Genomic DNA, 24,345 nt, shown 5'->3' with positions numbered 1-24,345 from the left:
TATGATTTAAATCAGTTACATGATGGACCTGTCCACCTCTTTTCCAGTGTGAATGAATAGCGCTATCTTAGTTCAAAGCATCACTAGCAACACATGAACCTGCTTTTGGCAGCTAAGCAACAAACACTTTTGTTTGGGACTCTATTCCTTCTATTAGAATTCCTACCTGAGACAAAAGGCCACATCTTCCTTCTCATTTCAAGTATAAGTTTTTCCTGTCTTTTTAAGGTAAATGGAATATGAAGTGTTGGGGAGCGTAGTGGGGTGACTGCCCCACTCCTGGAGAAAAGGAGTAAAAGCAGCCAAGCTAGGCTGATTGGAGAAGCAGCCACAGCTGTGGCTAGCTCAATTAGGGCCCAGCTGGCCCTCATAAGAGGGTTGGGGGCCAGGAGCTGAAGGAGTCTCTCTCTAGTGGTGAAGAGAGAAGGACCTAGCTGCCAAGGAGCAGGGTACCAGAGGTAGAGCAGTGCTGGGGAAAGGCAAGAGTAACTGGGGAGCTCCAGCCTGGCAACTCCCCAGGCTGCAGGCCTTGTTCAAGGCCTAACAAGAGGTACTGGACTGCAGGCAAAGGCAGCAGGTCCAAACCCCCCTCCGCCAGTGATGAGTGGTTTACAGAGTGCAGTCTGACCCAGTGAGCAGGGGCTAGATGATGACTGGCAGTAGTCACTGAGGCAAGGTGGGGATAGAGGGTTGGGGGCTCCCCTGGGAGGTGAGACCCAGAGTGTGGGGGCACTGCCAGGGGGCAGCATCTCATGGTAAAGGGGCACCGGGGTCTGGGAGGGACACGGGGGCCAGCAGCAGGTGAGACACCGGCCAGGAGGAGGCGCTCCGTATGCTGGAGAGCTAATTCCCAGGACGGCCAGGAGGAGGCGCCGCACCGGTGAGTCAAGCCTTGCTACAGGGAGATTGGCAAAAAATAAATAAATCATTCTTTGATCACTACAGAGCAGTGGTCCCCAACCTTTTTGGCCGGCGGGCGCCAGCCGAAGGACCACTGCCGCGGTGGAGCACCCGCCGAAATGCCGTTGAATTTTGGCGGCGACGTCTCTCGATGACATCACTTGTCGCCGACAAAGCAGCGTCATCGAGAGGCATTGCCCCCGAAATTGGGAGCAACGCCTCTCAATGACGTCACTTGTCGGCGACAAGCGGCATCATCGAGAGGCGTCCCCGCCAAAATGCCGCTGAAATTCGGTGGCATTTCGGTGGGTGCTCTCCCGGGGGCCAGGACGCGGGCACATTAAGATGCCCCTGCGGGCGCCATGGCATCTTAAGATGCCGCCCGCGGGCACCGCATTGGGGACCACTGCTACAGAGCATTGTTACATGAATTAAATGGAAAAATCTTAGCATTTATTGTACTCTTGACAGAATGCACAGCTATGTGTCTAAGTATGAATAGGTCTAAAATATACAGAAAATGGATATTCTGCAAATGTCGTGTTCTGAAAATATGCATAATTGGCTTTTTACTGTATTTGAGCCAAATTTTTCCTCAATGCAACAACGTGAGACTTTTTCTCAGAAGGGAATTGCTAGTAATAGTTGCTAACATCTGACACTAGCAGCAGTGGCTACTGAGCAGAGAACTGACCTACCCCTGATTAAAACAGCATTTCTCTTGTTCCTCCCCAAAAGACTGATACAACAGTCTGGTAGCTGAGCTGCTTGATTCTCTCTCTTCTCGTTTTTCATATCCCATAGAGTCCCCAAACTCAACAGCCATGTGGATCAGAGGAAGGTGTTGCTTAAACTGACAATGGGAAGGATGGTGCAGCGTATTGGGAAGTGGATTTCTTATGGAGCATTTAGGAGACAGCTTGGCAGCTAATCATTTAGAGGAAGAGAATGAGACTGGCTGACACCAGAAAGTGAAGGAAAGAGTTGCTAAGAAATCTGTCCCTCATAAGTAATTAAAGCCCCAAAAGCCCACTGGCATTCAATTTTAGTATAAATTAGATAAGACCCTTGAAATGAGTGCTAGAATTTTGCAGGAACTAATAAGTTAGGTTGAGATCTTAAGAGACAAAGTAGTCAGGACCTCTCAACCAAGAGTTAACTTTACTGTCTCAAAGTCCTTCCTTAGAACACACTACTTCCTACAGATTTAGAAATCTGGTGTAGTGTGTTTCTCTCTTCTGCTGCCCCCCAAATGCATACCCCCCCATGCCACCCCCAGAGAAAACTAAAGTTACTTATCAAAGAGAAGGGAGAAGATTTAGGAAAGCTGGTTCATTGTCAGCAAAGAGGGATGATGGAAATGTTTGGTTATAAAATAAATCTCACATCAAAACAATAACAAATCTGTATTTTTCTATAGTTGTGATTTCACTTGAGCTGACTTCTATGAATTTGTTTTTCGTTCATAAAATAAACACTAAACCTGAAATAACACAATTGCATTCAGATGTGATGTAATTCAGAACTGCATTTTGAAGCAATTTCTGAATGGTTTCTAATTCATAGTGTCCTCTCTTTCCAAGTCAAGACTAGTTGCAACAAGATTTATTTGAAGAATATTGGGTCATCTGCTAATGATGACCTAATGATGCTACTCAATGATTACATTATTATAGTTAAATTAAATGATGTACTGTATTATTTTACAGTATCCAGAAGAGTTGTATAGCTGAGGTTCTCAGATGGGGAGGGGGTGGGGGCCCACCTGGCGGGGCACAGAATGTATTCTGGTGGGGCGTGAGAAGCATTAGGGGGAAAAAAAACTTACTGTGCACATTTTACCCACAGCAATGAATAACAAGCATATCTGATTCCTTCAGACATATCAGGTCCTCAGATGACACTGTGTATTTGACTCTGGATGGCACTGTGCATTTTGACAGATTTCCCTTAAGCTTGCATAGCATTATACACAGTCGTTGCCATCTGTACGTTAATCCGTTTGCTATGACACAGCGTGCACATTGAATTGTAAGCATTGACCACAATCGCAGTTTTGCAGCTACTTCAAGTAGTGTACCTATGGATGCTTCACTGTAGGTGTTTATGCATCCCCATGCTTCTGATTGGAGATTTTCAGTAGCAGTGTCCATTTTTGGCCTGCACATGTGTGTTCTGCCTCTAGGCTAATTAGTGCTGTGCAGGCATACCACCCTCAGTTCTTTCTCAACCACCCCTGGCTAGAGATGGAGCATTTAGCAGTCTGTTTTTTAAAGTTATTTTAATAGTTTGTGTTTATTTTCCACATTTTGTTAGATGATGAGGTTTTGTTCTTGTTCGCCCTACTTTTTAAAAAGGTAATAAAGGTAATAATTGGAGATGTACCAATCTCCTAGAGCTGGAAGGGACCTTGAAAGGTCATCGAGTCCAGCCCCCTGCCTTCACTAGCAGGACCAATTTTTGCCCCAGATCCCTAAGTGGCCCCCTCAAGGATTGAACTCACAACCCTGGGTTTAGCATCTTTCTTTTTTTTCCCCAGTGGGGATTGCCCCCACCCCAGTAAGGGGCATGCCTGGCATCCCTGTGTTTAAAAGGTGCCTCTCGTGCAAGGAGGCCATGCTGGTAATGATTTCAAGAGTTTTCAACATGTGCATCCTAGAGTACAGTTGTTTACCTTTTCAGAGGCATCACACTAAACACCTATTCAGTGTATCCATTGTTACTTCAAATCTTTCAACACTACAGCTATTCCCATATAATACACCTCTACCTCGATATAACGCTTTCCTTCGGAGCCAAAAAATCTTACCGCGTTATAGGTGAAACTGTGTTATATTGAACTTGCTTTGATCCACCAGAGTGCGCAGCCCCGCCCCCCCGGAGCACTGTTTTACCACGTTATAGCCAAATTTGTGTTATATCGGGTGGCATTATATTGAGGTAGCGGTGTAGCTAGATTTACGTTTTGTTAATCTGTATCTCACTTTGTTCAGACATCACTTTGTTAATCCATATCTCACTTTGTTTAGACCAGTGTCCCAAACTATCCATCAAATTGTTTGTCCTACTGTATTACTAGTATAAGCCCTAAAAGCTCCCCTGATATTTAAACAAATGCACATTACATTTTTGGAAGTATAATGGAAGTTTATTTTCTTTTTTCTTTGTGATTTTGGCAGTATGGGAACTCAAGGACATCATATATTTAGAAGATGGCTTCCACTAGAAGTAGTCTCAAAGGGTATGGCTACACTGGCGATTTGCAGCGCTGGAAAGCCTCCACCAGCGCTGCAATTAGTAAGTGGCCACACCTGCAGGGCACTTCCAGCGCTGCAACTCCCTGGCTGCAGCGCTGGCCGTATACCTCACTCGGCATGGGGAATAAGGATTCCAGCGCTGGTGCTGCAGCGCTGGTCATCAAGTGTGGCCACACACCAGCGCTGTGATTGGCCTCCAGGGAATAAGGTGTATCCCAGAATGCTTTTATAAATTACTCTCTTTGTTTTGTTATGCAGCCTCTCTTTGTTTTGTTGTGAACGAGCTCTGATCGGAGCTCCGTTCTGTACCTGGCTGTAAACAATCAAATCAGGCAGGGAGAGTGAATGAAACAGAACGGAGCCGATCGCGGAGCTCCGTTTGAACTGCTTATCTATAAAAACAAACACTGATCACAGCAAACAGAAGCTATCTGTACCTGGCTGTGAACGATCAAATGAGAGGCAGGGGAAACAGTGTTGGATGCAGGCTGTTAGGGTTCACAAACATTTTGTGATTTTTCCAATCTCTCTCTTCCCCGTTCCCTGTCACAGTACACCACAGGGAGTGAGTGAAACAGGGGGGGAGTCCGTGTTGGAGGCAGGCTGTTTGCAATTAGAGTTAAGACTAAGGGCTCATGAACATTTTGTGATTTTTCCAATCCAGGAAGCTAACACACAGTGTTGGCTCCAAAAATCCACACTCTCTATCTTCCCCGCTCCCTGTCACAGTACACCACCCTCCACCCCCCTCTTTTGAAAAGCACGTTGGTGCACTTGAATGCTGGGATAGCTGCCCATAATGCAGCACTCCCAACAGCGCTGCAAATGCTCCAAATGTGGCCACACACCAGCGCTGGTAGCTGTGAGTGTGGCCACACACCAGCGCTGCTCCTACACAGCTGGATGACCAGCGCTGCAAACTACCAGCGCTGCAAACCGTAAGTGTAGCCATACCGAAAGACTGCAAATTCCATAGGGTATCCATAGTGAGAAGCATTTCTTTTCTTTTGAGCTTTCAGGCTACTAGACTGACAAAATGGGTACCTGTCCTTTTAATTATAGAGAGATACAATAGTGTCTGTATTTTCACCATTTCTCTTAAATTATCCCAACACTTTAATCTGTCTGAATCTAGCAGTTAATATATTTTTGGTTGACTGAACACTGAGAAGTAGACTCACTTTAAAAATAATTTAATCTCTTGAGCGAAAAAAGATCACTTAGCTGGCAACTTTTACCTATGCAGTGATGTTTCTTTAATCATATAGAAACTCATTTAATATGTTTGTCCATGGTAACGCTTCAAAATTTAATTTCATCAGTGGAATCAGATATTTTCAGTTTTTCCCTCTACATTTTTATATCGTTTCCCCTGCTTTTCTAGCCCTGCCCTGTTTTTTCCTACAAGTGGTCTACATACAAACGTACATTGGTGAAATAATTAAATCAGTTTTATTTTACACCTTTTTATGTTGGTGCAAGTCTTTATGGTACTATCAGTTATCAATACTATTATCTTAATTATTGAGTAGATACTAATTGACTAGCTAGAATTTGTTTCCTAGAAATAGAATTTAGTTTAATGAAGAATAGTACAATATCTGATTTTCTGGAAAAGCAAATACAGGAGGAACAAATGTTCTTTTACTTTGTAAGTGATCCTATTCATAGCATTGTTTGTTTGATTATTAGATTAGGTTTTTCTCTTTAATGTTTTATTTTCCGTTTTACTATAAACTTTTCTATACTCCACTTTTTAGGTGCTTGCTGACTAAATTAAAATTCTGAAATGAGTTGTGCCTGTCTTTGTAACCCTGAGTTTGGCCAGATAAAACACTGTATTGTGCGCTCTGCAGTGCCCTCTGCCTTTAGTTTGCTCATGTACATCAACGTCTGACTTGGACATAGTTACCTGGGAAACAGTTATTTTTAAAATCCTTGTAGATTACTGCATATTTTCAGATTTTAAAATTATATTTAATATTGCTAACCAAGTGTTCAAATTTCATATCCGGCTGCAAAAAAGCACGATTGACTAAAAAAATGAAATTTTTAAAAATAAATTTTGGATCTTCTCCAGGATGTGGGATGGTAAGAAGAATACTACCATCATTGCAAGACTTACAGTATTCCCAGTTATCATGATTTTATTGCATTTAACTGATACTGCAAGTCTAGAAAACTGCTATTGTGGCAGGAGATTATGTGGTGCTGTTACACAGTCTTACCGTTTTTTTGTTTTGTTTTTTCTTACTGTGTGATCACTGTTCTTTCTTTGAAGAAATGCTTGTATTGTTTTGTGCGGTAATTGGTTTTTTTTTTTTGGTGAGGGAGCTGTGGCAAACAGCAAGGGAATTTGCACTCTGCCTTAATTTCTCTAACTAGAGTCAATGCTTGAGGCAGAGTTGCTACCTGGGACTTTTGGGTGAGATTCCTGAAGGAAGGAATTGTTTGTGCTGTTTGTGACTAAGGCTGTGGCTACACTTAGCACTTCAAAGCGTTGCCGCGGTAGCGCTGCCGCGGCAGCGCTTTGAAGCGCTAAGTGTAGTCAAAGCACCAGCGCTGCGAGAAAGCTCTCCCAGCGCTGTCCGTACTCCACCTCCCTGTGGGGAATAACGGACAGTGCTGGGAGCCGCGCTCCCAGCGCTGGGGCTTTGATCACACTGGCGCTTTGCAGCGCCACAATTTGCAGCGCTGGAGAGGGTGTTTTTTCACACCCTGCTGCAGTGCTGCAAATTTGTAAGTGTAGCCAAGCCTTAAGGGCTTGGCTACACTTTCAAGTTAGAGTGCATTAAAGCAGCCCCGGGTGCCCTAACTCCTGAGGTGTCCACACTGGCAAGGCATGTAGAGCGCCTGGACTCTGCAGCTGAAGTGCTCCTTGTAATCCGCTTCCACAAGAAGCATAAAGCTTTCTGCGCCCCGGCTAAAATGCCCAGGCGTCATTGTGGACGAGGTGTTTTATTACTGCGCTCTGATTGGCCTCCGAAAACGTCCCATAATCCCCTGAAATCCCGTGGCCATTCTTCTCATTGTTTTGAACTCGGCTGCAGGCATGTAGATATGATGACCTCCTGAGGTCCCAGGGGGTTGGACTAGATGACCTCCTGAGGTCCCTTCCAACCCTGATATTCTATGATATCCCCTTTCAAAGCTCCGTTTCTGACAGCCAGCATGCTTATCTTCTCCGGGACAAAGCAAACCATTAGTGTGGAATGCTGCTGTTGTGAGTGTTTGTGAGGAGAGGGGAGGGAAAGGAAGTGGGGGTGTCTGCTGCTATCTGAACTTACGAGACAGCATGCTGACACACTCTCAGCCCCCCAGAATACACTGTCTCTCCCCCCACATACACACAACACACTCCCTGTCACTCAACCCCCCCCACCCCATTTGAAAAGTACGTTGCAGCCACTTGCACACTGGGATAGCTACCACAATGCACTGCTCTTTGTGGTGTTGCAAGAGCTGCTAATGTGGCCATGCCAGTGCGCTTGCAGCTGACAGTGTAAACACATGGCAGCGTTTTCCCTGCTGCTGTCTGCGAAGGCTGATTTAACTCCCAGTACTCTACATTTAATAACCAAGTGACACTAATAATGTACCGTCTCTAAATCACTGATTTATCCTGTGATGGGAAGCTGATCAGTAAAGCATTGCTATTGTTCAACAAAATGACCAGTAGGTTCTGAGTGGCAGCCTAAAGCACAGTTACATGGGGTTGTTCATAGAATTAATTCCTAATAATTTGGGGATTGGTTTACAAATAAATTGCACAGGATTCAGTCTCTGCTTGCCAGCAGGGATCCCTAAAATGCTAATATTTTTGCTCTCCACAGATTTGTTAAATCTGCCAAAGGAGCAGTTACTTTTTATGAGCCATTTTAAAGGTCTTATTTTCCGTGACCTCATTTTTGTACATATTCTTGCCTCTTTTGTCCAGTGCAGTGTGATGGTCCACATATATTCATTTGATTTGCCAACTTAAAATGAGAGGGTTTTTTTTACATTGGTGTCAAAGCAAGGTGTTCTCATTGTTGTGCATATATTTTTCTCGTGTGTTAGGGAGCAGTGGGGAACCACTGCCATCTGATAGTCTGGGAGATAATCACTTTCCTGTTGGTGAAATGGGAGAGGATCAGCAAGGTGGAAGCAAAAGCATCTCAGCTTGTGTGTGTGTGGTGGGGGGCGGGGGAGGGGGAGGAAGGAATCCTGTCTTCAAATATTACTAATCTAATTACTGTTGGGTTCTGCTCCTAAAATGACATGATTAGTTCAAGTGATTGAGTACTCTGAAAAGCACCATGCTCAGATTTGCATCAGATATCCTTGTCAGGATCTTACCCTAAAAAGCTTTAACTTCTAGCTGTACTTCAGTAATAATTGGTATTCGTTTGTTGTGGTATCCGTATGCCATCCGTTTTCTCTTCACCACCCTCTCTTCATCAGTAACAAACACACACCACCATCACGGAAGACTGGGGTGTACTAAAGCAGTGGTTCTCAAACTTGGGCCGCCGCTTGTTCAGGGAAAGCCCCTGGCGGGCCGGGCTGGTTTGTTTACCAGCCGCGTCCGCAGGTTCAGCCAATCACGGCTCCTACTGGCCGCGGTTCGCTGCTCCAGGCCAATGGGGGCTGCAGGAAGCGGCGCGGACTTTGGGACGTGCTGGCTGCCCTTCCCGCAGACCCCATTGGCCTGGGATGGCGAACCACGGCCAGTGGGAGCCACGATCGGCCAAACCTGTGGATGCAGCAGGTAAACAAACCGGCCCAGCTTGCCAGGGGCTTTCACTGAACAAGCGGCGGCCCAAGTTTGAAAACCACTGCACTAAAGTGTTTGTTCCTTTTTACATTCCTAATACACCGCATGATTAAAGTACAGGTTTAAAAAACTTTGTTTAATTGAAGGAATAAATTAAATATTAACAATATTGCCCCAAGAACAATCAAATTTTTAAGATAGTTTGTATATTAGCTTATTCACTTAAAACTTGAACTTTAATACTCTTAAGACTTACTTTATGGCTATTCTGTTTTGCTGTAGTTTTTCATTTTAATAAAACGATACTATGAAATGTAAGTGCAAAAGCAGGAAAGACTTAATTTTTTAGGATTTAACTACTTTCCAAGCTCCTTTTGTGCTATATAATTAAATTCTTCTTCAAGTGCTTACTCATATCCATTCCATATTAGGTGTGTGTGCTTGCCACATGCACTGGTGCTCTTAGCACTATCCGTAGGGGACCGGCTCTGGCGCCCTCTGGAATGGCGCCTGCATGGTGCGGTATAAGGGGCGCTGCTGGCTCCCCTCCACCCCGTCAATTCCTTCTTGCCGCGAGTGACGGTGCTGGAACATCTGCTTCTTCGGCTAGCGTTGTTTCGTTCTCTGTTCTTGTGAACTTTGAAAACCTGTAAAATAGTTGTATATAGTTAGTAGTTTCTTAGTTACCCTTAGTAGTAGTTCTCAATTCTTCGTTAGTCCCGAACGGGACTCAGCTCGAGGATGGGGCATGCCCAGGTCCCCTGGCTTTAAGCCCTGCAATTGCTGTAAATGGCTTATGCCCATCAGCAATCGACATACCAGCTGCCTAAGGTGCTTAGGTGTTGGGCACATAAGCAACAAGTGTCCGATCTGCAAGTCCTTCAAATATAGGATGAAGAAGGAGCGCGATAGCCATCTGAAAGCGCTCCTAATGGAGTCGGCGCTCATTCTGGCACCAGAGCAGCAATCCAACTCTGCACCTAGCACTGTGGCCTCCATGCTCAGTGCTCCACTGGTGCCATCCACAAGCTGGCATGGGTCTCCCTCCACAGCTCCGGTCATGAAGCTGAAGAAGGTGAGGGGACAATCTCCTACCTTCGGGAAGTCGGGGTCCCACTCAAGTTGAGCAGTGCAGCCCATCCCATACTTCACCTGTGACTCCAGATAGCGATGCAGGCCACGGACAGCTTCAGGTGCTGTCGACGCCCGAAGCCCTTCAAGCAGCTCAGGAGATCCTGATGCTCCTGGTGCCACCCACACCAGTCCAAGCAGTACCCTGGTCTTGGGGGAAAACCCACTTTGGGACCTATCCATGTGTTTCCGCCTCAGTGGCACTGTTCCCCATCGAGAGAGATGTCTCGCCATTGCTCACCTGTGCGAAGCCATCATGCCTTGGGACTAGAGAGGCCAGCTCAGTGGAGCCCCCTTCGATCACCGCACTGGGGGCACCGATTGAGGCATTTGAGGCATTCCTCTCTGGCGGATTGGCACAGACCTTATGAGGCACGTGCTGTCTGGCAAGATCTCCGGAACTGGCCTTGACTGTCTCCAAGAGCCCAATACCGATTACAGGACTGATCGGCTGGGCCGTCATCGCCTGCCTCCTAGGAGGAGATCGCCCTTCTCAGGAGGTTCCTCCCAACAGCTGGCCTGTGATAGCTCCCGGTTCCATTCAGTGACCTGATACCGATCAAGCAGAGAGAGTCATGGATCACCGGGTGTCCAACGCAGATCTGCTGAATGCCGTCAGTCTCTGAGACCCCAACCAAGACACCTGTCTTGCTCAGACAGGTTGGCTTCGGGATGCAGTGACCAGCACCGGTCGAACAAGAGCCACTGCTCCGCCCATTCCTGGTCGCCTAGTGCCAACCACTCCACTTATAGCTCTGGCACAGAGCGATGTTCCGTGATACTGAGACATGCCCCGGTACCCACAGAGACGCCGGCATCGATGGCACCGAAACTGGTTCCATGGCCCCAAGCACAGTGGCTGGTGCCATGGTACCCGTGGAACCCTTGGGGGTTCACCCAACTGTCCTAGGCTGCCTGATCGGTGTCAGGAGCCTCGGAGAGGCCAGCAGCCTTGGTATCCCATCCCAATCCAGTGCTCGAGTCTTCGTGGGGGTAAGACTTCACAGATCTAGGAAGACCCAGGGGAGGAAGCTGCAGGGCCTCTGTGACAAAGTGGGGTTTTATTCATCTTATGTTGCATGTGAGTCTTACTGTCCTATACTAATACTGTGTGTACCTTAGTTTCCCTGTGTACTGCACCAATACTTAGATTTGGGGGTGTGATTTTGCTGAGGCCCTCAGGGCAGGTGAGACTGCCCAGCTATTTGCACCTATGTAACCTGAGACCCAGGAGGGGGGATGTAAGCAGGTGACACCTTTTGCCTGGGAAGCAAGACAAAGAGGAGGAGGAGGAGCATCGAGTGTGGTGTAGGAGGTCGGGTGGCTGGAGGCAGGCAGTCTGTGGGGGGGGACTGGAAGAGGGGGAATCCAGGGCATCTGGCCCAGGATTCCCAAGATGGACTTGGCTGAAAGTCACTGATGTCTGTAATAGCAATCTCTGTTCTACGCTGTGTTCTGGTCAACAAATAAACCTTCTGTTTTACGTTGGCTGAGAGTCATGTCTGACTGCGGAGTTGGGGTGCAGGGCCCTCTGGATTCCTCAGGAGTCCCACCTGTGCAGACTCGCTGTGGGAAGCACACAGTGTGAAAAGGGATGCCGAATGCTCTGAGTTCGGACCCAAGAAGGTCAAAACTGTATAAGCTTCTTGCCCCGGAGACAGTATTCTCAGAGAGAGGCAGCATGCTCCCCCAGAGTCCCGACTGGCTTCGTATGTAGTAGTTCCAGAGCATCGCCCGGTGACTCCGTGACAACCACCGATGGACGTGGAGGTTCCTGCAGCACCGGCATTGTCCTCATCATCGCCAGAAGAGGCTGTCACGGGGCCCTCTCAGTCAGTTCCTCAGTATGATGCCAAAGTGCACCAGGAACTTTTGAAGAGGGTCACCTCCAACCTGGTGCTTCAGGCAGAGGAATTGGAAGAGCCCTCAGACTCTCTCTTCCATGTCCTCTGCTCCTTGGCTCCTGCCAGGGTGGCTCTACCCCTTCATGAAGAGGTTTCCAAGATCACTAATGCCCTGTGGCAGACCCCCTCTTCCCTGGCCCCTATCTCAAAAAGGGCTGAATGCAAGTACTTTGTGCCAACCAAGGGGCATGAGTACTCATACTCCCACCCAGCCCCTAATTCCCTTGTGGTTAAGGCGGTTAACCACAAGGAGAGGCAAGGACAGCCCAGGGCCACCCCCAAAAATAAAGACTTGAGGAGGCTGGGTCGCTTTGGACGCAAGATTTATTTGTCTTCCAGCCTCCAGCTGAGAGTGGCCAACCACCAAGCCCTCCTTGGCCAGTATGACTTCAATATGTGGCAAGCCTATTTCACTGCTTTTTCCAGATCTAGATCTGGGTCTTCTAATAGCCTTTTTCTTACACTGATATCTTTTATTCCTACTGCAATTTGATATCTTACCATTGATTCAGATTGTGGAAATTATGTCTGACTTCTTATCTTTAGGTCTGTTAAAAATGATTCAGAAGTTTCTGCCTCCATTGGATTTGAGTGAAACTGAAATCCTTCAAATGTTTCACTTATTTTTGGTAAACAGAATTCCTCAAAAAAATGTTTTAAGACCAGCTCCTAGTTGGTTCATTCTCTAACATTAAGCTCAAATGAATTATATAATGAAATTGCTTCAGTATCTGCAATATTAAAAAAGATGATAATCTTTTGTTCATCTTCCTTATGAGTAGATCCCGATGCCCTCAAAAATGAATCAAATTGTTATTTAAACATTTTTCCAATTTTCTGCAGCATTTCTTGACATTTTCAGAAATGTGGGAACACTTAATTGATCCATCTGATTTCATTCAAACTTGTTTTTCACTTTTGAGCAACTTTTACCTGTTTTCTTTTTTCTTTTTTAACTTCTCCCAGGTCTTCTTGTAATTTCCTTCACTCCTGATACCATTTGGTGTTTTATATTCTGGTAATCCACTAGTCTTAATAATTCATTGCTAGTAACTTAACTGTCTTTATTAAGTACATAGTTAACACATAAACAGAGCATCTTAACTCTGGTCAGTCAGTCAGTCTAACTTAAAACCAACAGCCTCCTCCAGCTGTCAGCCCCAATACTCTGAAGAGTCTATTCATTCTCTTAAACCATGGTATCACCACAGTCCCTGCTTAGTCACTTCAGGTTCTTAGCCTTTTAACAGCTTTTTTCTAACAGTTAACTACCAATGAACACACTGGCCGGAAAGGGAAAATGGAACAAGTGACTTTTTTGTCTCCAGGGGTGTAGAGAAATAACCTGGCTTCATCACTGTGTGGACTAGGCTGTCTAAAATATCCAAACCACCTCAAAGAGGTGGTCAAGGTTGATCCTTTGTTTAGCTCAGTCCATGACTTCCAGAATTATTAGCAATATTCATTCGAATATCGATACTTCATTTTTCCCATTAAGATACAGTGTACTATAAATCACTTTATATAGCTTTATGGCAATTACTTGCATTGTCAAAAACTATATTTAGACTTCTGAATTTTGCAGGGTCTAATTAAGTAGTATGTCAGGGATCGGCAACCTTTGTAATGCGGCCTGTCAGGGAAATCCGCTGGTGGGCTGGGACGGTTTGTTTACCTGCAGAGTCCACAGGTTCAGCTGATTGCAGCTCCCACTGGCCATTCCAGGCCAATGGGGGCTGCAGGCATAGGCGGTGAGTTCCATATCCATGTGGTGCTCGGGCACCAGCAATATTCAGAGTCAGGGGCCCACCTCCATCAAAATTTGGGGCCGGGACCTCCTCCCCCCCCCCCCCGAGTGTCCCATGGCCCCGACTTGCTGCCCCCACCCTTCGCTCGCCTTTCCCGGCCCGGAGCAGAGTGTCTCTGTCTTTGTCTCCTCCATGCTGCTTCCCTGTAGCAACTGCTGCTGCAGGGTCCTAGTGCCCCCAACTCCACTGCCAGCGCAGACTGACTCTGAGCCTGCCCTTCCCGCTCAAACCCTTCCCTTTTCCGGCAGGACCCTCCAGCAGCAGCCCCTCCCCCGTCATTGCTCCTGCCCCATGTTGGGCAAGGAGGCAGCCCCATTCCTCACCATCAGTGAGGCTACAGTCAGGGGCAACAGCAGAGGAGGAGGCGCATGCAGCACCCTACCGCACCCACCATGGGGGAGATGAGGGAAATTCCTGGACCTGAGAGGGGCCCTAGGAGCACATGCAGTGAGAATGTGCTGCTGGGGGGGCAGGAAAGGGGGGCTTCTCCCCCAGAACTTGCTGCTGCCGGCAGGGAAAGGGCTGGGAAGAGTCCTCTCTGGCCCCCGTCCCAGAGCAGCCTGCCTGCACCCCAAACTCATCCCCAGCCCTGCCCCACCATAGGGCCCACATCCCCAGTCAGAGCTTCCCCCCACCACACCCTCACCCCTAGCCCTGAGCTCCTCCAGCACCCCAACCCCCCCATTTCCAGTACCTGACAGAGCCCTCACCCCTTACACCCCTGCTCTCGCCCTCAGCCCCTCCCACACTCCAAACGCCTCATCTGCCGCCACACCCTACAGCCCTCACCCCTCCCATCCCCAAACTCCCAGAGCCCGCACCCCAATCATAGAATCATAGATTATTAGGGTTGGAAGGGACCTCAGGAGATCATCTAGACCAACCCCCTGCTCAAAGCAGGACCAATCCCCAAATGGCCCCCTCAAGGATTGAACTCACAACCCTGGGTTTAGCAGGCCAATGCTCAAACCACTGAGCTATCCCTCCCCTATCCTGACCCAGCCTAGGGCCTGCACCCCAGACCTCCTCCCTCACCCAAACTCCCTCCCAGAGCCTTGGGCAGGTGTGGGGGCGGAGTTTGGCCAGGGGAGGGGAGGGTTCTGGGCATCACCAGAATTTCTACAAACCTGCCGCCCCTGGCCGCAGGAAGCGGTGGCCAGCACATCCCCCACACTGCTTCCTGCAGCCCCGGTGAACCGCGGCCAGTGGGAGCTGCGATCGGACGAACCTGTGGACGCTGCAGGTAAACCATCCAGGCCCGCCAGTGGATTTCCCTGGCTGGCTACGTGCCAAAGGTTGCTGATCCCTGTAGTATGGTATGGTTTTATGCAGTAGCCTTGCATGGGTTTCTATACTGTGAACACCCATAAGTATTAGGGACTGAATCAGAGACTCTGTAAGCCCTGGCATTCAGTGGTGAAAAAATCAGATTTAACTGGGAAAGTGCAACTTCAAGAAATACTGTTTGTGCAAACAAAACCTTTAAATACAGGCAATAAAATACTGCTAGTTTGGAATTGTGACAGGGCCGTTCTGGCTCCTACCTCTGCTCCTGTTTACAAACTGCTCCTGTTTGTGTTGGTCAAACATCTTGTGTAGTTTTATTTACAATGTGGGTTCCCAACATCATCTTACTATATACAGCTCTGCTCTTAACACAGTGGGTCTCAAACTTTTTTTTTTTTTTTTTTACTGGCGACCCCTTTCACATCGCAAGCCTCTGAGTGTGACCCCCCTAATAAATTAAACACACTTTTTAATATATTTAACACCATTATAAATGCTGGAGGCAAGCGGGGTTTGAGGTGGTGGTTGACAGCTCGCGACCCCCCATGTAATGACCTCGCAACCCCTCAGGGGTCCCTATCCCCAGTTTGAGAACCCCTATCTTAACAGTCCCCGGGAACCCCCTGCTCCTGCAACAAGCAGGGAAGGGCAATCTTTCTCCTCCCTCTGCTGCTTCCCTCTAATTCTTTTCTGTGCCTATTTGTAGCCTTTGTCTAATAGGTTAATTAGCCTTCCAGCTCTCCTCCACCCACAAATTAGACACAGCTCTGTTTAACCAGCTCCATTCTGCATCGTTTGATTCAATCTGCAGAGACCAGAGTGCTGGTTCAGTCATTCTTGCCCAGCACTCTATCACAGGAATATACAAACAATTATTGAATTAAAGACTAATTCTAAGGAAATTGTAACTTCTCTGTGTGCTTGTTTACATGTGTTCCACTTCTGATGTATGTATGCCAGAAATCAAAACACGTTAGCCAGTAGTGTCCGTTGATCATACCAGCTCCTTGGGTAAAGCAATGATTGTCAATTAAATTAAATTGCACCAAAGGTTGGTATTTTGTGTTTTTTCATGTGTAGTTAAACACGTTTAAAGTGCTGTGAACATTAGGCTGGAATCCTGCGTGTAGTCATAAGAAAGGCACTGGTTTGTTCTTGAGCAGCTGTCATTTAGCAAAAAAACTCTATAACTAGAAAGAAAGTGCTATCAGTGGTCTCCTAGCAACACTGATGAAAGCTGTAATTGAGTTTTGCTTCTTATTGTATGCTGTTTACTTTGTGCTCCTGTTTAAGGCTGTTGTTGCTTACAGTTATTTTGGAACAAGTATTTGGAGTTACTCAGTATACAAAGTTTAAAGATATGATTGCTTGCCATTTAATACAAAATATGTATTTGAAATATATTTTAGACTTTGTTTCCAAATAGCAGTATTGTTTGCTATCCCGAGATGGATTTGTCAGTCACTTACAAGGAGAATATCCTAGCGTGTTAAATATCAAACCAGATTATGCAAATACTGTCAAATACTCAGGTTATTAAGCTTGTATTTGTTGTACATACTTGAATAATTGGTAGCAAAATCTGAAACAAACTCTGATCATATTAGCACAGGGACTCTTACTGCTTGTGATTAAAAAGTCCTAGCATTTTATAGTACTTCTGTGGAAGTCTAAAGCATATTATCTTACTGTAACCATGTACAACCTCTGTATCCACCCATTGTTTCTTGTCTTGCACTTAGATTGCAAATTGTTCAGGGAGGTGGCTGTTTGCTATGTGTTCTACAGTGTCTAGCACTATGATGCCCAGATCCATGCCTTGGTCCCTTAGTTGAAATATCAATATAAATAATAATTGAATTTAAAGCAGTGGTCCCCAAACTGTGGGATGTGCCCAATTAGGTGGTTGGGAAGGAACATTTGAGGGGGGCAGGGCCTGGGCCAGCCTCCGGGGTGGGGGGGGGAGCACCACCCAGTCCTGCTCTGGCCCCAGCTCTGCTCTGGCCCCGGCATCAGCAGAGGCCCTGGCTTTGTGGTTGGCCATGGCTCCCGCTTCCGGCCCCAGCCCTGCTCCTGGCTGCTTGCCCAGGCCTTGGCCACCAACCATGGCCCAGCTCCTGGTCCCACTTCCAATGCGGCTCCCAGCCCCGGCCATGGCTTGGCTTCTGGCGATTGCCCAGGCCAGCCCCCATGGGGGCGTGGGGCGAGACCGCCACCCAACTCTGCTCTGGCCACGGCTCCAGCTCCTGGCTGCAAGCCCCAGCTGTGGCTCCGCTCCCTGCTAAGATCCTGGGTCTTGGGGTGGGGGCGCGGACAGATTACATTATGGGTAAGGGGGGGGCAGAACATAAAAAGTTTGGAGACCACTGATCTAAAGAAATACAAAGGATAATTTTATGTTCATACAATACAGCCTAACAGGTATCAGTTTGACCAAACTAATGGGTAACGGAGAATACATAGTAATATGTGTAAATCCTCAAAATATGTCTGTATAGTTGGGACTCTCAGCCTCAGCAAATATAGAAAAAAGTATAACAGAGTTTAAACGAGTGAGGCATCATCTTTCCTTGGTGACTGCTTCACATAAGATTGTTCTGTTTGCCATCAGTATCATTAGTATGTCATTCCTAATGTGTGTGGAGAAGTATGGACCAATTTACATCATGACTTTAAATCACTTGATCTTTTTTTTTTTAGAAAAATTACTGATTTAAATCAAGTTGAAGCTTTATAAAACTACTTGGCAAATCTGTGCTATTGCAACTTTAGATTAAAATTCTAGAATGGACTAAATTATAAGCACCATCTTTTAAAATGCTGCTACTTGTGGGGTGGGTTTTTTTGAATTTTACAATACTGTTATTGATGGGGCTGGAAATGTGTATTGAAAATTAAAGCCATGATCCTGCAAGTGCATAAGCAGGTGTGTAACTTTACTCACTTGAATTGTACCAATGACTTCAGTGAGATTATTCATACTTAAAACTAAGCATGCGCAGACGTGTTTGTGGCATCAGGGGGCTAAAGTTGTATTTTGTTTCAAAATTGGGGGTATAAAATCTTTGTCTCTTTGGGGGGAAAAAGAGCTTTAGTGTTAACCATGAAAAGTTTAGACTTTCAGTACACTAATGAAGCTAATGTGTATTGTTTTTTGTGCTCACAGGCCAATATTTTCAAAAATCGGAGCCTAAATTTAGGCTCCTAAAACCATATTTAGGCATCTTAGGATGGGATTTTCAAAAGTACCAAATGTATTTAGGAGCACCAATCCAATTGGCTTCAAACTGCAAACCCTGATGGAGGAGTATAAACTGATCAAAGCATTTGAGTTTTCTTGACTGATGGAAGTTCAGTATATTGGAAGGTGCTGTCAGTGGGAGGTGGGGAGCGCAGACTATATAGTTATCAATGTAATGTATTAAATGTGAACACTAATGCTTAATATTGTCACTTTCAGTGTCAGCATTATTGATTTCATTGCTGCACATTTTAAAGTATGTAACAAGGCACGTGCTGTAAATCACAGGAGTTGGGAATTGAGAGATTATTATTTGCATTACCTAGTCAAGTACCAGGATTTTGTCAAACTATAATGATTGGTAATGTGTCTACACATACAAAGCAGAGCTTCTGAATATTCAAACTGTGTAATTGGGTTTTTTTTCTGGCCACTCAATGAAAATCCTGAGCTATACAGCTTCAGGCCCCATTTCTCTAATGCCTTATGTCCTTCATAAGGTGAATTTTTCTTTAGAAAATTCATGCAGCACTAATAGAGTTTTTGTTTAAATATGATGAAGATATAGATAGATATAGATATACACGATAACTAAGGATGTAGTACTTGCCACACAAAAGGGACACCTGAGATAGGAGTGGTAAGTGTAAAATCTGTTCCTTTCAAACTAAAAGAACACCACCTTCTGAGTTTAAAACTTCAAAAATGTAAAATATTTCATAGAATCATAGAAGCGTAGGACTGGAAGGGACCTCGAGAGATCTTCTAGTCCAGTCCCTTGCACTCAAGGCAGGACTAAGCATCATCTCTAGACCATCCGTGACAGGTGTTTGTCTAACCTGCTCTTAAAAATCTCCAATGAGGGAGATTCCACAACCTCCCTAGGCAGTTTATTCCAGTGCTTAACTACTCTGACAATTAGGAAGTTTTTCTGAATTCCAACCTAAACTGCGAAAGTTTAGTCAAGTGTACAAACTGAAGATGCATCAAGCATGTTAAATCTGTGGAGTAGATGACTCTTAGTCTTACCATAATTTTTACACTATAAGATGAGCTCTGGAATTTTGTGTGTGGTAAAAATATTTAATCAAGTATGGATTTTTTTTTTCTGCTCAATCAACAATTATGACAAATGCAAGCAAAACCCTAGTGGCATTGCCATTCATGCTTCCTGTGTCATAGGGTGTTACTGGAGCACAAGACTCCAGTGATATTAAGAATTTCCATAATCTCTGTGTTTTGCAGGTAGTTTAAGATTTAGAATGCTTGCTGGTATTCTTCAACACTATTACAGAGTATTTAAAAAAAAAAAAGAGAAAGTGGGAGGAATACAAAGTCCTTTATAATAATGTAGTTTGTAGACATGTTCATAACCAAATATTTTCATTTTTCAGATGTTCCTCCTGCTGAGCAAGAAAAGCTTTTTATTCAGAAGTTGCGACAATGTTGTGTTCTTTTTGACTTCGTTTCTGATCCACTGAGCGACCTAAAGTGGAAGGAAGTAAAGCGAGCTGCTTTAAGTGAAATGGTAGAGTACATCACACACAATCGCAATGTGATCACAGAGCCCATTTACCCTGAAGTAGTACATATGGTAAGTGATTTAAAAGCCGGAAATATTTTTGAAAGCTCTTTTTGTAGTTCAGAGTTAATTCTTTGCCTGTATTAATTTCTTTTAGTAAAGCTTAGCTGATCTTTTTTGAAGCTTTCAATATTTTAGTGTTCGTGAAAAACATATCTCTGAAATCAGTTGTCTTTTTTTTAAAAACTGACAGCTTTCTAAATCATATTGCCAGTGTTGTTGGAAATACTTGGTTCCGCCTCTAGTTATTCATTAACTTGGAAACGGTCATGCAGAAATTGAAGCATGTTGGAGTTTCACAAAAAAAAATTGCTTTGGAACAGTTTAATTTCTTCAGTCTTGTGTTCGCAACCTACATATTGCGCGCACACAAACTATTTAAAAGAAAATAAAGATTGCGAAATCAAACACTTGAAATTAAGAAATGCCAGAATTAAGGCTTCTTGCAACTTCAGTTCAGTTCCCTGCATTATGAAGCAATCTTTAATTACATAATCACCTACTAAGCTCATGAGAAACTTAATTCTGTACTAATAGCAGAAAGCCCATGCTGTTGCATAGGTGAAATTCATAAAGTCTTATGTAAAAAAGCCAAAAAAGGCTGAGAACATAAAAAATTAACAGTAAGACACCAGATCCCATTGATGACTGAACCTGGTGACATTCTGAACAAAAAGAGCTCTCAGCCATGCTTGTAGCTGCTTCTGTCGCTTCACATTGACTCAACAGATATTCTAGGCTTCACAGTGACTATAGATTCAGAGTAGTGTTAGAATAGCGTGAAATGGATGAGGCATGGTGCAATGAGAATAACGCAAGTACTGAATCCAATATACACAAGTACTCATTCAATGATCACCATCTATACTGTGCACTGACCAAGGCAGGCATCTTCTGGAAAAAAATGTATGTGATCGTGTAATTAAAGACCCCCTGGCTCCCTGTCCCAGTCTCCTTGTTGCAGTAACCCCACCACCACCACCCCGCCGGTCCGGTTAGTTTTTCCTCCATGCCATATGGGTGCCAGCGGAGAAGCAGCATTGAGAGCACAAAATAAAAGAGACAGTCTTCCTGCTTTCAGTTCTGGTGCCTGGCATCCCAGCCCATAGTAGCCAGAAGCAGCAATTGCAGGGAAAGGTTTCTCACTCATGAAGTACTCTCAGTATGGATGGAATTTTTGAAGAATTTCTGGGAAACTTGTTAGAAGTTGGCAGCTGAACAGAGAGTTTTTTCAAAGTCTTATAATTTGGCTAAATCTTGATGGATTTTCATAGGGACAGCAAAAGGCATATCCATGACAAAAAGATGACTGAACCCTGTTAAATTTCAAGGCCATACTCCAAAGCATGTGGGCTTCTGCAGGGTTCAGTCTTACTATGCATATTAAATGTCTGTATAGGCTGTTGGGGTTTTTTAGTGAAGACATATAGGTTACTGTGCTTCGGTATGTTGATAGCACTCAGTTTTATTTCCATCTCCACTAATCCCAGCAGGAGTGATTGAGCATCTGACTCAGTTTCTGGTGAAGGCTGAGGCATAGATGAAAGCAAGCTGGCTGAGATTCAGATCAGAATAAACCAAAGTAGTGATGGTGAGCTGGATTAGGCAATCAAATCTATGTTGGAGATTTGTATCTCACCCATGATTGAGGGAGTGTGGCTGCCATTTGTGACTAGTGTTCATAACTTATGAGTCTGATTGGACCAATAGCTGTATAAAGATGACCAAGTAGCAGCTGGCTGGGTTCATTTTTTTTCCATCTACATGTGACCAGAGGGGCATGTACCACCTTTTCTTTCAGATTACTGCTGTAATTCATGCTTTTGTCACTTTGTGATTAGACTTTTTTACAATGAACACTGTGGGACTACATATTAAGTCTCTTTTGGAGCTGAAGCTGATGCAGAATTAAGTGTGTCTTATTGGGAACACAACACCTGTGATCTGGTTTGTTTGATGGTGTGGAAGTAGCTTCCAGGTGAATTAAAAATGTTGGGTTTAACCTGTAAAATCCTAAATCGCCTGGGATCTGCTGGTTTGAGACATCACCTTGCTCCTTATACAATACTACCGCAACTGCAATCAGCAAGAGCACTTGAGCAGGTGCTCCCTAGCTATAGAAGAGAGGGAGTTGTTGTCAGGGCATTCTGAGGCCTCTTGTCTGAAATAACACAATTATGTTAACTTTCAAGTCACGCTACAAGGTCCATCTGTTTTTTCAGGCATTTGGTAAAGATTCAGGTATGCTCTTATTTTGTGAAGATGGATGAGATACTGTGTTGCTATTTATGATTTGACAAAGGCAGGGTATTCTTAAGGAATTAAAATAAGGTCTATATTTGCTTTAAGTAATGTCAGAGCATCTAGAATTTTTGAATTCCTATCTTTTATACCTTTAAATCAGTTAATCTTTTTTAAAGAGCACCCAGAGGGACTTATTTTCAGGAGAATCACAATGGCAGCTGTAATAGGATAAATTTTAAAAGTAAAAGTAATCAATCTTCCAACAGTGGCTGGTACCAGATACTTCAGAGGGAAATTTGAGTGATCCATCCCCTGTTATCCAGTACCAGGTCCTAGCAACCAGAGGTTTAGGGACACCCAGTGCATGGGGTCCATTCCTGACCATCTTGGCTAATAGTCATTGATGGACCTATCCTCCATGAACTTATCTAATTCTTCTTTAACCCAGTTATACTTTTGGCCTTTGCAACTTCCCCCAGCAATGAGTTCCATAGGTTGACTGTGTGTTGTGTGAAATACTTCCTTATGTTTGTTTTAAACCTGCTGCCTGTTAATTTCATTGGGTAAACCCTAGTTCTTGTATTATGTGAAGAGGTAAATAACACTTCCTTGTTCAGTTTCTCCACTCCATTCATGATTTATAGAACAGTCCCAGTCTTATTAATCTCTCCACATATGGAAGCTGTTCCATACCCTTAATCACATTTATTGCCCTTCTCTGTACATTTTACAATTTTAATGTCTTTTTTGTGATGGGGGTTAGCAAAACTGCATGAAATATCCAAGTGCGCGCATACCATGGATTTATATATTGGCATTATGATATTTTCTGTCATAAATGTCGTGGTTTTACAGGGTGCCACAGGAGCTGTCAGTCTGTTATATACTTTCCAAGTGATAGCATTGTTGATTTCCCCATATGGTTTGTTGTTGCTATCATTTAGATGGAAGAATATTTTATTTATTTATTTTTTTAAATGACTTGCAAAATCCATATGCCACAGCTCACAATACCCCAGGGTGATGACTTGCCCATGACAGATAAGTAATTTACCCTGTTCTCATGTTAGTATCTCTAAAATGTGCCTAAAATAATTCACTTGTTTGTGCTATCCAGTGAAAAATACTAAGTCATGCTTGTTTGAAAGATGCATCACTTAAGGATGGTCAGTCATGTCTGTATATTTATATGCAGCATTTTAGGAATTAAATACCTTAATTAAGACACCACATTTGACATCTTCAATACAGCCCACCCACTCACTCTGTTTATGCCTGTCCCTCATTGTGTCAAACCTATATTTAGAGGGAACAATTTTCAAAAACTGTTATGCAGTGGAAACCATGCTGACTGTTCATTTTTGAGCACCCAAGAGTTCACTAGGGTCTTCTGAGATATAGACACGCATTTGCTGACCCAAAAAGTTTACAATCTAAATGTAGGCTTGACACAATGAGGTACAGGCATAAACAGAGTGGGTGGGTGGGATAGGTACTAGGAATTACCATACCAAGATTAGAATAGTGGTTTGTCTGGACAGTATCCTGTTCCTGTCAGTGACCAGTAGCCACATGCTTGACAGGAAGAATCAGAACAGAAGATTATGAAGCAACAATTTTAGACAGAATTTGGTCTTGATCTGCCAGTTGGTGGTTGGCTTGTGCGCTTAATTCACTTGGATCAGTTTTACATTTTTCCTTTTCAGTATTCTTTATATATCTTCTTTTTCTGGAAGATAGAAGCACTCAATTTACCTTCTTACATTTGTCCACTTACAGAAGTCTTTTCTGCTTCTAATCATTTTCCTCTGCTTCTGGCTTACTGTAGGATCACTTGACTACTCAGTAAGGCATGTAAACATTTTGATGGTTCAATTAAATTATAGATTTTTATATAAAAGATGAGCTCCCTTTTCATAGATGATGTGGAAGAAGTAATTTTTTTAATGGATTTGAATATTAACCTATTTGCATCTACTGTTAGAGGAACAGTTCAAAAGAGAACTAGATAAGTTCATGGAGCATAGGTCCATCCTGGCTAACAGCCATTGATGGACAGGGATGGTGTCGCTAGTCTATGTTTGCCAGAGGCTGGGAATGGGTGACAGGGAATAGATCACTTGATGATTACCTGTTCTATTCATTCCCTCAGGGGCACCTGGCATTCGCCACTGTCAGAAGACAGGCTACTGAGCTAGATGGACCTTTGCTCTGACCCAGTATGGCCATTCTTAT

At 44.5% G+C, this 24,345-nt stretch overlaps 1 protein-coding gene across 3 annotated transcripts in view; it reads left to right on the top strand.

Annotated features, from left to right (window-relative positions):
• The window catches only part of PPP2R5C (protein phosphatase 2 regulatory subunit B'gamma), a 175,098-nt gene that overhangs the window by 77,660 nt on the left and 73,093 nt on the right, over positions 1-24,345 (top strand). For all 3 annotated transcript variants that reach the window (XM_045015782.1, XM_045015783.1, XM_045015785.1), the window contains one exon: positions 19,679-19,878. In XM_045015782.1, the coding sequence (XP_044871717.1) occupies positions 19,679-19,878 (200 nt within the window). The remainder of the gene's footprint in view (positions 1-19,678; positions 19,879-24,345) is intronic.

The sequence above is a fragment of the Mauremys mutica genome, chromosome 4 (genome assembly GCF_020497125.1).
Source record: "Mauremys mutica isolate MM-2020 ecotype Southern chromosome 4, ASM2049712v1, whole genome shotgun sequence".
In the NCBI taxonomy this organism is placed as follows: domain Eukaryota; kingdom Metazoa; phylum Chordata; order Testudines; family Geoemydidae; genus Mauremys; species Mauremys mutica.
This window is presented reverse-complemented; position numbering and strand designations above follow the sequence as displayed.